Source organism: Parasteatoda tepidariorum, chromosome 2, assembly GCF_043381705.1.
Source record: "Parasteatoda tepidariorum isolate YZ-2023 chromosome 2, CAS_Ptep_4.0, whole genome shotgun sequence".
Lineage (NCBI taxonomy): Eukaryota > Metazoa > Arthropoda > Arachnida > Araneae > Theridiidae > Parasteatoda > Parasteatoda tepidariorum.
Genome location: NC_092205.1, coordinates 19,813,179 through 19,827,423, shown reverse-complemented (window position 1 = coordinate 19,827,423; position 14,245 = coordinate 19,813,179). Strand labels below are relative to the sequence as shown.

At 29.5% G+C, this 14,245-nt stretch overlaps 1 protein-coding gene across 2 annotated transcripts in view; it reads right to left on the bottom strand.

Annotated features, from left to right (window-relative positions):
- Window positions 1–5,006: 5,006 nt before the first annotated feature.
- LOC107457577 (zinc finger protein 346) overlaps window positions 5,007–14,245 on the bottom strand; it is a 12,966-nt gene continuing 3,727 nt past the window's right edge. For both annotated transcript variants that reach the window (XM_071177256.1, XM_016075770.4), the window contains exon 2: window positions 5,007–9,788. In XM_071177256.1, the coding sequence (XP_071033357.1) occupies window positions 9,103–9,777 (675 nt within the window). In that variant the 5' untranslated portion in view covers window positions 9,778–9,788 and the 3' untranslated portion in view covers window positions 5,007–9,102. The remainder of the gene's footprint in view (window positions 9,789–14,245) is intronic.

The following is a 14,245-nucleotide window of genomic DNA, read 5'->3' as shown; positions in this document are numbered from 1 at the left end:
CAATAATCTGCATTAATTTAGGTCAAAGTAAGTGAAAAATATTATATTTCCGAATTTCAAAAATTTATAGTTGTGAAATAGATATAGGAACTGACTAGTCACTATCAAAATTTTTTTTTTTAAATTTGTGGTAATTCAGTTTTGAGAGAAATAGTTATTCATCATTGAAATTTCTTTAATTTAGAAAATAAATTTTTGATAAATGTTAGAATTTGTATTAAAAAAAAGCATTTCAAGCTAGTTTATTTGGATTTTCCATATTTGCACAAATGTAATTCCGATAATCATTAGAAAATAAAGAATTATTAAATGTTAGAATATGAATAAAAAACAGTTTTAAAAGCAGGGCTCGAAAAACCTCCCGTCCTCGGCGGTCAAAAATTCCCCGCGGACAACGAATTTCTCGAATACGACATCCGCGCGGACGGCCATTTTCTCTTTAATGTTCGTGATACATTTTCAATATTTGTTATCTTACAAGAACCAGCACCTTACTTCTAAAATGACCCTCTAATCTACAAATACAGCAACATACTGCGCATGGTGGAACTGATGTTTTCTCTGTCTGGGAGTACTGCAGCAGTTGAAAGGGGCTTTTCAGCTATGAACTTACAAAAAAACGCATTACGTACTGGTCCTAAACAAGAAGCGTTAAACGCAATTATGAACATCTACCTAAATGGAAAACCACTTTCAGATTTCCGTGCAGAAACCTCTGTAAATCATTGGCTTGATTGTGGAACTGACAAACGTCATATATGATTCATTTAAAAAACGCAGTACACTCGGATAAATTGACATTCCAGATAACTTGACCTTTGTCATTTAAATTACTTCATAAAAGAAATAAATTATTTCATAAAAGAAATACTAGGTTTTACTATTAGTAACCTAGTATTTGTAATCCTAGTAACTACTAATTCATTGTGCAATTTATATAAATGTTTGTAATAAACAAGAGAAAATTATATTTTTATTTATTCAGAAGCTACGAGTTATTAGTTTCAAAGGAGGACGGGTACATTGTTGGATAAACCATCGTCGGGGACGGGTAAAATTTCTGAGTTTTTTCGAGCCCTATTTAAAAGGCTTATTTTTTTTTTGGATTTCATATATTTGCACAAATATAAATCCGATAAACAGATTTTTTTTAATAACTATTAGACTGTTTTTCTTTTTTTATAAATGCAGACACATCGGAAGTATATTTCGCCCGACAGACTAGTAAAGTCTTCCGTATTTTCTAATCTATTTATAGGCATATTACAATCGATTTATATGCCTTTAGGCTAATTAAGATCTGTACGACGAATTACTCAATCTGACGGAATTTACTTTGGATTATAGTTAGATAATGTAATAAGCCTTCGAGACCTTTCAATAAATCTTGCAAGCTGTCTCTATCTGGAGAAATCACCTAAATGATGTATTTACTAATTAGGATAAAGCTATATGTTCTCTTTGTGATAAACCTTAAAAAAATTAGGCTGATTAAAAAATATTTATAAGTTTTCCAATTGCCTGACGCATTGCTAAATAACGGTAGTTGTTTGCTAAATGCCTGAAAATTGTATTAGCCCAAAATGTTTATACCATATTATTTTTTTTTGGAAAAATTCTGTTAAAATAAATTATTGAAACTAGAGATATACAAAGTGTACCGTGAACATCTCTTCTGATATATATTTTTTGAATTCTTGCAAAAAAATTAATCGTATTAGGTTTAAAAAATAATATTTGACATAGGAAAGAATAAATACGCTATAATAATATTACAAGTGAGGAAAACGAGTTGAAAAACATCAAACTTAATTTGATTGCCGGATTTAACTTGAAGATGCTTCTAATAAGTAACAATTGCTTCTCGTGGAGAAAGAGTGCAATTTAGAATTAAAAAAAAAATTGTACGTAAAAAATAATGTTTATCATTGTTACTACAAAAGTAACTTTTGCAAATACTTGTGGCAGTCAAAAATTGTGCAAAGACAGTCCCGCAGCAGATCACCGAAGTCAAGCACCACTGGCTGCGGTCAGTGTGCGGGTGGGTGACCACTTGGATCAGTCTGCGTAGGGACCGAGGGTGTGCGGTATAGGTCCTCGTTAAACTGTGCTACCGTAAGGTGCTCAACTTCGCGTGCAGGTCGTTGGGCTACCGAAGCGGGGGTGCCATCCTTTCTGCAGAGGATCAAAATTGTGACGGCATGTCTTCGGATCATCCTCAGAGATGTTTCCCAGACCGTCGCCAATATCCCATTGTGCAGCTCTAATGCGATGTAAATGAACTACAACAACAATACTTGACTATTTTTGCTTGCTTTGCAAAAGGTAGGACATAAGTATTATTAAGTGTATTATTATTATTCACGTGAATTATATAAGCCTTCGCAAATAATTAGAAATAGTGGTGACAAGAAATCTGCTAAATTGAATTTATTAAACCAAGAATCACAATTGATAAACTACCACTTTTAAATATATATTTGCGATCCGGAGCAAGTTGGCATCTCTGGGATATGAGAACATGATATTCGGACACTTCATCCTTACTGGTTATACTGGAAGAACGAGGGGATAAAAGAAGGATAAACTTAAATATTGCTCTAGATAAATCCAAAGGTATAAAAGTATTTTTTCTAGACTGAATCGAATGAAACCAATCTCAAGTAGATGTGTGTGAGTTTTGAAGTTCTTAAGGTTTTATGTACAAAAAGTACAATTTTGTATTGCATTTAAGTAAATTTTTTTTCCGCATAAAAATGGAAATAAATCAATAGAGCTAATACTTTCGAAGTGGCGATCGAAATGGGCTACAGGTGGCGTAGAGCAGAACTCTGTACCTATGGCAGCACTTCGCGCGCTTTCTCCATAAGTGTGTGGAGAGTCATAGAAGCAGGAAGTACGTTAGATCTGTCTTGATTTTTCAAATAGATTAATATATTTTAAGTAAGGAAATGAAAACTACGTTAAACATAGTTCTAAGAGAAAAGTCGACTTAGGATTAATTTCATTTTCTTTAGTGTAAAAAATATATTAATAAGAANTCGACCCCCTGGCTCAGATCGACCCCCACTTTTGTTAAATAGACCCCTGGGGGTCTATGTAGATCACTTTGGCGACCTCTGCTCTAGATAAATCCAAAGGTATAAAAGTATTTTTTCTACACTGAATCGAATGAAACCAATCCCAAGTAGATGTGTGTGAGTTTTGAAGTTCTTAAGGTTTTATGTACAAAAAGTACAATTTTGTATTGACGGAAATGAAGAACTGTTATTTTATGTATTTTGATGAAATCATTTAAGTAAATTTTTTTTCCGCATAAAAATGGAAATAAATCAATAGAGCTAATACTTTCGAAGTGGCGATCGAAATGGGCTACAGGTGGCGTAGAGCAGAACTCTGTACCTATGGCATCACTTCGCACGCTTTCTCCATAAGTGTGTGGAGAGTCATAGAAGCAGGAAGTACGTTAGATCTGTCTTGATTTTTCAAATAGATTAATATATTTTAAGTAAGGAAATGAAAACTACGTTAAACATAGTTCTAAGAGAAAAGTCGACTTAGGATTAATTTCATTTTCTTTAGTGTAAAAAATATATTAATAAGAAAGCAAAATAAATCGGAAACAATACACATTTCATTTGATAGCAATGTTTATTTTCTCCCCTTCCCTAATAAAAACCTTACAGATTCAAAAGGAAAGGGCCTCAATAAATTAAAATCTTGTTCAGGTTATGTACTAACAGAGACAAAATTTTTATGCTTTCATCATAAAGTGCACAATTATAAATTTTTCTACCATGCCTCTTTACTGTCAGTTTCATCTGGCAATCACACGATTATTATTTTTTTTTAATATCACCATCCACGCTTATAGTTCACCAGATTTTATTGCTCATTCTTTTCTTTTTAAAAATTATTCCGCCATACCTATTTTATTCATAAGAATACAAAAATAAAGAATGGAGATATTCTGCATAACGTTTGTCTGACATTAACCATAAACAGGGTGCGCAGCATTTTTAAAGGTGCTTATTTTCGATTTTTAAAAGCCCTTAAAGGTGCTTTTTTTCATTGGATGTTTTAAAAGGTGCTTAATTTTCTTTTTTTTCAAAATGAGATTTTTCTTTACCATGATGATTTTCGCTTCGAATTATGCAAAAAGACACAGTCTACATTGTTCTATTCAACGTTTTCACAATTAATTCAAACCCAATCAATCTACTTTGTCAGTCCGTAGCGTATGTCAGTCCGTATTGTCAGTCCGTAGCGTATGAAAACGCCATTCGTTTTACAAGATTCAAAATTTCATGATGTTTGACAATTGTCAAAAACTATGCCGAAAGGTTTTTTTTTCCATCATGATGGATATAACCGTCAATTGTCAAAAACTTTCCAACCTTGCCTAATTATGATATTTTTTTAAAGTGCTTAAAAATATTTTTGAGTGCTTTAAAAGGTGCTTATTTTTTGTTGAATAATTTGGCTACGCACCCTGATAAAGCCAATCTAATTTTCTACTACTTCACGATACTGTTCTTCGTTTTAGAATTTCCTCTCATGAACTTAAAAGTTCAAATAGCGTTAGCTGGAAAAGAAACATTACTGGAGTTATTAATAACTCCAATAACACTCTATATCTGCTAATAATATTTTCACCCACTCCTTGTTTTCTGTCTGTAAACATATAATAACGCCATTGCAGAATTATGAACACACCTTTACTATTATGTTCATGTACTCCGAACAAATTAGTTCCCCCCCCCCCTTTCTTTTCCTTCTCTTAAGACTCACCTGCGTATTAAGAAAAACCAACATTGTGAATAAATTTTAAACAAAAATTTAAGTAAATAAAAGTAGTAAATATTAAATATTTTTGTCAGTAATTATTTGTTAGTAAATATTTTTTCCTCTTTCAAGAACTAACCTATGAATCAAGAAAAATCAACCATATTGATGAAGTATAGAAGGAAAAAAAATAAACGATTGCTTAAATGAAACCAGAGATATAAATGCTCGAAGTTTATTTTTAAACAAAGCATAGCTATACATATTATAATGTGCATAAGTCAATACATTAGACAAAATAAATACAAAGTATAAATCCAAAGTAAATAAATACAAAGTAATACTCATATTAACCCACAGTACATCAATCTCACCTTTGCAATAGTTTGCATATTAATCTTATATGCTATGAAATTGAGAAGAAGAAAAAATTTATAGGAAAACCGTATTTGGAAATTTTGAAATCTTTTTCTTTTATGCAATTATTTTTTTTTGCAGTTTTTAAACGTTATTCTTTAAAGTCAAAACATCGTCAAAATCTAAATTTATGTGAGAGTGATTTGAGAAAAAAAATTATAATAATCACAGAAGTATATATGAAATTATTATATAGAAAAAGACTACATTCTTAGATTAAATGCTATGTTCTTTGCCGAGAACTTACTATATTCTGATGATATTGGTACAATTTACAAGAAATAAAAGCTGAAAAATATTTAAAAAGAAAAAAAAAAGTTCATGTGAGTTCAAACGGGCAATTTAAAACCATCTGTACAGAGATACTGAAGGTAAAAATGGGTTAATAAAAAGTAAAACAAAGAAGAATTTTCTTTTCCGTCAAGCTATTGCTTTAATTACAAAGAAAACTACATTTTTAACAATAATTAGTTCCATAGAAGGTATTTCATACATTGTGTATTTTTCTTCTTATTTATCCTTAATTCCAAAAAGTACACACGCATTCGGAAAATTGATATAGCTTCCAATAAAAGTCAAACAGCAAGTATTTTGTCAATTAGCATACAGTTATTGGGAAAATGAATAAACAGAAACAAAGAAAACTAAGTGTATATAAAAAGAAACGCGTCATGAGAAAAAATAAATGATACGTTTTTAATCTATGAATAAATGGAGTAATAAATGTTTTTTTTATTCATAAATTATACAATTAATCTAATTAACAGCTATAAAAAATAGAAAAAGTATTAGAAAGAAGTTCGTATTTGCAATAAATATTTCCTGCCATAAAAGTACCAAAAAAAAATTGAACTTTTTTGCTAATTTAGTTAAACAATTCATGCCATTTACATTCATAGAATATATTCCTTAAGTAGCTTATATTTTTGAAAATAATTGTTACAATACAAACGATAAAAAAAACTAAAAAGATAAAAAGAACTGAATGTTCTACAATATACAATCCTTAAGTAAAACGCTTACAGATAGAAATATTTTTCATATGAAAGTATGAAAAATATTTTGTTATACTATAAATTTGTGATATCTTAATAAAATCGTAGAATTTAAAAGTTTTGCGAGTTTGTATATAGCGAATCCATATTTAGTATATAAAGTATTAAGTAGAAATATTTAGTTCTTTTTTGTTCACAAAAACATTTATCATTAAAAAAACTAATTTTATCTCATTAATAGAATAAGTATTTTAAGTAGCATATATTTTTAACGATACAGACCATAACAAAAAAAATTAAAAGTAACTACATGTTCTACAATACTATTCAAAGTTAAAAATCATCTTTATCTTATTCTTTTATTGCCACCTTAAATAACAATAGTCTAAAACGTTGCATAAAATGAATTTTGAAAACATTAATCTTTAAATTCATTTATAATTTTAAAAAATAATATTAAATACTATTGTAATAAAATATTTAAAATTCATGATAAGCAAAACATATCATTTCGACTTATATAGCTAATTAAAAAAAAAAAAAAAAATTACGTAAAAAGAAATTTCTTTTGACAATCCTTCCGATTAGCTAATCAACATAATAAATATAGCTTAATTCAACGACTTGTTTTTGTTTATATTTTTCTTTATCCTGTTTGTTCATTCTTACATAAAAAATTTCATTCCATTTACTGGCACTTTTATAGATAATTCCTAAAGCATATGAAGAATTGAAAAACACACACACGAAAAAAATGGTTTTTGCCTATTAGTTTTAAATAATTCCTTATCTTTAATTTCAAGTCTTGAACCAGCAATTTTTGTATACTTCCTATCACATAAATTTAAGTCAAAAGTGTGATAGCAATATTATATGATTCCTTGTTGTCTAATCTATAAAATTATTAAAATATTTTAACTATTTTTATTACTTTTACTGGCATTTTTGTAGAAACTACAAATTTTATAGAATTAAAAAAAAATGAATATAATTAACATTCACTTGTAATTTTATATAAATCCTTTTCTTTTAATTTATTATACATGAAACAATTTAGATATACTACGTATTATTATTTTTATGATCATTTGATTATTTTCATGATAATTATAACCATTCGTAAACATTAAAAAGAAATGTATAAAAGTGCCTAAAACGCATAGATAATTTAGATATATATGGAAAATTAAGGTTACTTTCACTAATAATTTTACATAATTTGTAATTTTTAAATTTTGATAATTAAAATATTTTTAATTGATAGAAATCATTTCAATTACTTTTATTACTTCTACTAGTGCGTGATTTAAAAAGCACATAATGTAAAAAGTATCGAAAATGTTTCAACAGGCACAGATAATTTTGCACATTTCTTTAAACTTATTTTAATTCTTCAGATAAAATAATTAGTAATTTTTTTAAAAAATTTTACTAGGATTTTGGTATGATTCTTAAAGCATGCAAATAATTAAAAAAATATATAAAGAGAGATATTAACTTTCATTTGTAATTTTATATAATTTCGATAATCTTAAATTTTTAGAATCTATAAAGAAATTGTAACAAAGTTTAATAATTAAAATCAATTGAATTATTTTCATTATTTTTGTTTGAATCTATGTGCAATTCACTAAAGCATATTGCAAATTGCTTAAGAACAAAAAAAGCTTCATTTTTATCAGTAACAAATTAATTATGCTTAGTCAATTATCTTTTCATTTTGAATAAAATAACCAATAATGAATTAATTATGTTTTGTCAATTATCTTTTCATTTTGAATAAATAAAATAATGAATTGCTTACTAAATTTTATATAATATTTGATTTTTCTTTAAGATTTATGAAATGTAGTTTAAATTTTTACCTGTAATAAAAAAAAGTGTAAGTTAAGTAAATATTTGTTCTGATGAAATAAAATTCAGCACATTTGCTAAGTTGGCACATACATAAGTGATGGTAATAAATTGTGAATAAACATTAATATTCTCTCGATAACATGTGTTAAAACAGTCTCACTTAATGCATTGAGTACATTCTTTTATACATTTACTACTCCAACAAAAATCATTAAAATATATTAACCTATCACATTTAGACTAGCAATGAATCTCCTGTTTGTTGTTCTGAATATAGGTATGGAACATAACATTCTATTTCAGAGCATGCGTTAAGAAGACGATTTAAATTATTGTTTGAGCTAGAAATTGACATTTCACAATATGGTAACGAAAACATAGAAACTTGATGTTACTGAGTTATATTGAGAAGGCTCATGGAGACAGTCTTGACTTGTGACAGGCAGTAGTGCTGGGAAAGAAGAAGAAGAAGAGTTAAAGATATAATTGCTGATACTATTATTAAACATGTTCAAAATCGTCATCATCTTCAGCATCTTTAGTCGCTCCATTCAATACTTTAGCAGATGAATCCTTCAGAATGCCATTCGCAGACTTTTTTTTAATCTTGTTGTCATCTTGGGAGGAATTCGTTTTCTGCTGCTCACGCAATATTTTCATGGCTTCTCTTTCTTTCTTTGTTTTTAAATGCTTTCTGCTTTTCACGTGATCTATCGCGCTTTGAGGACCACTGAAACTGTTGTGACACAACTTACAGACCAATATATAGTCTCCGATTTCGTATTCATCTTGATCGTCGGTATCGACTGGGTTGTTCTGGACGGTCTTTAACGCTACGATTTCTGGATAAGAATTGACGACTCCGGTCATCTGGCTTTTGGCTTCGTATTTCTTGTGACTGTTGTTGTCGAGATGTGATTGAAATGCGAAAGGATCAAGGAACACGTGTTCACATTCTTTACATATGAACTTTTTGTCTGTAGACTCTTTGGTGCACATATCTTTGATTTTATTCCCCATTTCTTTGATTTTATTCCCCCATTTGATTTTATTCCCCATTCTGATACGGTAATAGACCACTGAATTCCTTGTCGCAGACATCGCATTTCTTGTAAAAATCATCATCCATTTCAACATCTGAACCTTTGTGCTCATCTTTCACAGACTGAAGAATTTTTTCCTGCTTGAGTTTCTTCTTGTGCATAGAGCCCGATAAATGCTTCTGAAAAGATTCCAAACTGGTGAATTCCTTTTCGCACAGTTTGCATTTGGCGACAGTTTTAGGCATCCAATCGTCGCCACTACCCTCGTCGCTTTCAACTCCGGGAACGTCTTTCATTTTTTCCTTCAAAGCTTGCTTTTTGAGGTTTTTTGCATGAGTACTTCCATGAAGATGCGAAGCATAAGGTTTGCACCCAGAAAATGTCTTAGAGCATACGTCACAGTTGAGTTCCGTGTATTTGTCATCCCCATCACTTTCAGAATGATCCTCCACTAATTTATCAACCGCTGCCTTGGCGGACATCTTCTTTGCTGTCATTTGGTTGTAATGTTTCCTACTTTTGATGTGCTGTTGATAGGCATTGTAGCTGTCAAAAGATTTGTTGCAAAGTTTGCATTCGATTTCTGGCAACGATTCGTTGTCACTCTCGGATAAAGAAACGGGAGAGACTGGCCTGTCATTGTTGGCTTTCGAAGATCTTTTTCCATCATTGGAGCTCATTTTGTAGATTTCTGGAAGAATAAATGAATTCATTAAAAATTAAATATAAGAGAAAAATCATACAAATGTGAATGATACATTAAATAAATGATTTTTATAAATAGGTACCAACATCTGTTGAAACGCTCGATTTGTTTTACAGATAAGATGGAGATGACGGAAAGATTACATTAACGCTGTTTTTCGTAGCTCTGTCGCCAAGGAAAATAAAAAAAAGCCATAGTTTAAGTGCCTTACACTTGAAGCAATGCGATGATTTTAAACTCTTGCCGTGAAGAATTATCTGGGCTTTAGAACAGATAAATAAATTAAATATCTTAAAAGTTATTAACTTTTTTAAAAATTGCCAATTTGGCGACATTTTTCCACTTAGATGAAAATTATCAAAATCACTGCCTTATTCTTAGTTTTTGCAAATTTTTATGATCCCAAGAAAGTCAGCATTGGAGTAAGTTCTTAAATATTAAAAAATTAGACCACAAACGTTTTTCATTTACACAAAACGTTTCTTCATATTAATGTTTTGCACAATTTTCAAAATAAGCATAGGCAGCGCTGGCTTCAGATAGGTTAAACTTGAGTTATATAGTATATATTGTGGATAGATTATATATATTGTGGATATATATTGTGTGACCTATATATATTGTGGATAGATTATAATATTTTTCATGTTAATAGGTAAATAGTATGAATTCATGTTGTTGTTTCTAATGTCACTTGCCACACGGGCAAGCTTGCTTGGGGAAACCGAGCAAATTTAAGGCAGAGTGTGCGTTTCTTATTTTTCAGTGGCGCCATCTATGACCAAGAATTCGACTTCTGCCACACTATACGTCGCACCCGTTTATAGGGCGGACCAATTCATTCATCCCCAGATCATGAATTCATAGGAAACGTATAAACTTATTCAGAAAAAAAAGTATGCCTAGACATCCATTTTTGCACTTAATCGATTGTAGGCAATAGTAAATGAACATATTTTAATTCAATTAATCGAATGTAGTGAGTCTATGAACCTAACAAGTAAGGCACGCTGATTGTCACTTCCAATCGCAGTAATTTTTAACGAATTAAGAGATTTTAAAGTAAAAAATTGAGATATAAAATTTTTTCTTCGTATTTTGCTTTAGTCATGGCATTATAAAAATTTGGTACTCTTTAAAAAAATTTTAACAATTCTGAACTTAACACTTTTTTTAGATTTTGTGGACTAATTAGATTTACATCGAAATATTTTGAACATTTTAATACTAAATTTGTTCAGATAATTTACAGTTTTTTTTTTAAAAAAAAAGATTTACCATTGCTCAACATTTACGTCATATGATAACAATTTGTTTACAAATTTGGAGGATAATTATAGACTTGTATTAGAAATTCTTACCAATTTTTTGATACAAAAGTGGTTCAGTTTAAGCTAGAGGTTAAAAAAAAAATGCGTTGCTTAAGATTGGAGTCAAACGATATAAAAACGTGTTTTTAATGTTGTAATATAGCAGTGCAACTCAAATCTTAGAATTTTTGCATATTAATTAGGAAGATTTCCTATTAGTTTTTGTAAATGAGAAAAGAAATATTAAAATTGTTTTCACGTGAAAAAATATAAAATTTTTATTTTAATTTTATAAATGATATTGAACAGTCGACCCAAATCTGAGTTTACTATTATCAATGCTCAACTCCGCAGCTTTGTAATTTCAAACCTAACTGGGAATGCAAAGGAACTCCTGGTATTGGGACAAAGTAGCCTTCGGGGAGAAATTTTTCATAGCACTAACCGCAATTGCGTTACATGGAGGAGAAAACCACGATAACCTCCCACGGTTAGCCCGATGGAAAGGGGATTATAACCTACGATCCTCTTACAATTGAGGATGTTTTTACATCAGGACAGTGGTCGGTGCGAGTCGGGAGCAGAATTCATATCAACCAGCTGGGATTCGAACCTGGGACATCTCAGTGGCAGGCGAATGCTGAAACCTCTGAGTCACAGCGGTTTAATTATTAATAATTGAAGCTATTTTATATTATTTAATAATAACCGAGATAAGACATAAACTAAATAAAAGGAATAAAAAATAATGTTTTTGATATAATCGGCCCAACTTATATTATGATGAATTGTTTCTTCTAATATTAATGACAAGAAAGGCAGTATATCTTCTTCTTGAAATAAATTTTGTTGCTACCTCTAGATAAAATATGTTGAATTTTCTTTTCTTATTTAGTAATTTTCCTATTTTACAATTGATAAGATATTCAACCTCGAAAAAAATTTTCATACAATCTCAATTCGTACTTGGGACTATCGATTGAGGATTAACGTTCTCTTGTTTATCAGCAATGGTAAACTTTTTAAGAAAGATATGTACAGTGCGCAAAATAAAAAACAGACCACCCTGAATAACGTTTGATCTTATGATCGAATCTTTACGCTCTAGGGCTCATTCTGATTGTTATAATTGTGAGTGATAATTTTTCAGTTCACTTAAAAAATTCTCGAGATATGGCGAAATAAGCAAATAATGAAATTAACATTAGGGGGTTTAAAGTTTAGATCGCTCTCTAGACTAAACTTCTGGGACCGTATTTCCCAGATTGCTGATACCTCCTATATTTTGGGGGTCAGAAATTTAAAACCGTCGGAAAAAAAGGCATGTTTATTCAGAGAAAGTACGTTTCTGTGCCTGGATTTGTAACTTAAAATATCGGTTGCACTTATTAATTAGCATACTTGAGGTCATCTCCTTAAACCATTAAGGTTGAGTCCTAGAACGTGAAGTTTTGATCATTAGATCAGAAGTTATTCACTGCGGTCCTTTTTTTTTTGGCACACTGTACAAAAGAAAACTAAAGCTACTAGTAGCAAAAAGGAAAAATAAAGCTACTAGTAACAAAGCTTTAGTTTTCCTTTTTGCTGTAATTTTGTTTATAAATATTAAATAGTTATAGTTTACTATGTTTGTAATTAATATACGTCTATAAATTGCATATAATTTGCAAAACTATTTATTATGTAACCAAAATTTCTTTTATCTACCAAAGGATATTAAAACTAAAATTTTAAAATAAGAAAAAGAACACAATATTTTAAACAATTGGTTTCGTAAATATTTATTTTATTATAGTATTTTTTTAAAGATAGCAAATTAAGAAATGTTATTATTACATAAAATGTTCCACAATTTATGATATGCAATTAAAAATAAGTGCTTTCCCAAATCAAATTTAAAAAAAAAGACATTTTGCGGCAAATAAAAGAACACATTTTTAAGCAAATGATTTTACGGATGAAAAATTTTTAGAATTTTTTCTAATTTCTTATTTCAAATTTTCATTTTTAAATTCAATATAGCACAACGCAAAAACTATCGTTGCTATCGAACTATATAAGTCCTCAACATAGCTGTGACGTACCAAATGACAATTTGGAAATAAGAAAACAAACACAATTTTTTAAGCGAATCATTCGAAATAATTTTAGACTTGTTATTTAGTTAGCCATTTTAAACTTCTTTGTAAAATCAAATGTTGCATAACTTAAAAAGTATTACTAGAGAACAATATGTAACTTAAAAATTGCACCAAAACTTTACATAATATTAAAAAAAATAAAATTTTTAAGTGAGGAAAAAAAAGTTCATTTCTTTTCTTCAGCAAACGGTTTTATAAATGAATAGAGTTCGTTTTCTACAAAATTTAATTCCGATTTTAAGTAAATTTAATTTCCGTTCTAAAAACGTACAATTTCTCGTCAATACATGCGTCAAAGATGTGTTAAGGTAATATTATATGTTTAAAAATAAAATTCGTGTATATTAATGTTTCGTTCCAACAATTGGCAAAAAATAATAATTAAAAATATCTTTAATGAAACATTTTTCAATTATACAAGGCATGTTCAGATGATAAATTAGAGAACTATATTCGTTGAAATTGATTATGAATACTTTAGGGTTTGCAACACCTGGGCAAAACTCAGTTTTCGCACCCTTTATGGTGTAGGTCATCTTAAAATGGAACTTTTCAGAATCACTTTAAGTTTTAGGTAATGTAAAAACTTAAATTCACAGCATTTGGCATTGTTTTTTGAATGTTACTTTAAATAAAATGTTGCAGCTTGATATACCGTAAACCGGGGCGAGTCTACCCATCCAGGGGCGAGTTTACTCATTTTAGTTTTATTTAATTTTCACTATTTCAAATTGCAAATAAAAAATTTTTTACCTACGGAGGACTTAGTTCAGACTCTAAGGAAGATGACGCTGTAGTAATTTGATCCGTTTTTATTTATTTGGTGTCTTTTTAACCGACCTGTTCAAACGTCTTTTGAGAGATTTGTATTGAAAATCAGCAAACTTTTAGTTGGTGCTCCGTAAGTATATTATTATTATTACTATTTTCACTTTGGTTAAGTGATAAACTTATCTAAGACTAAGATTACATTAATTTTATATGAAAAAAA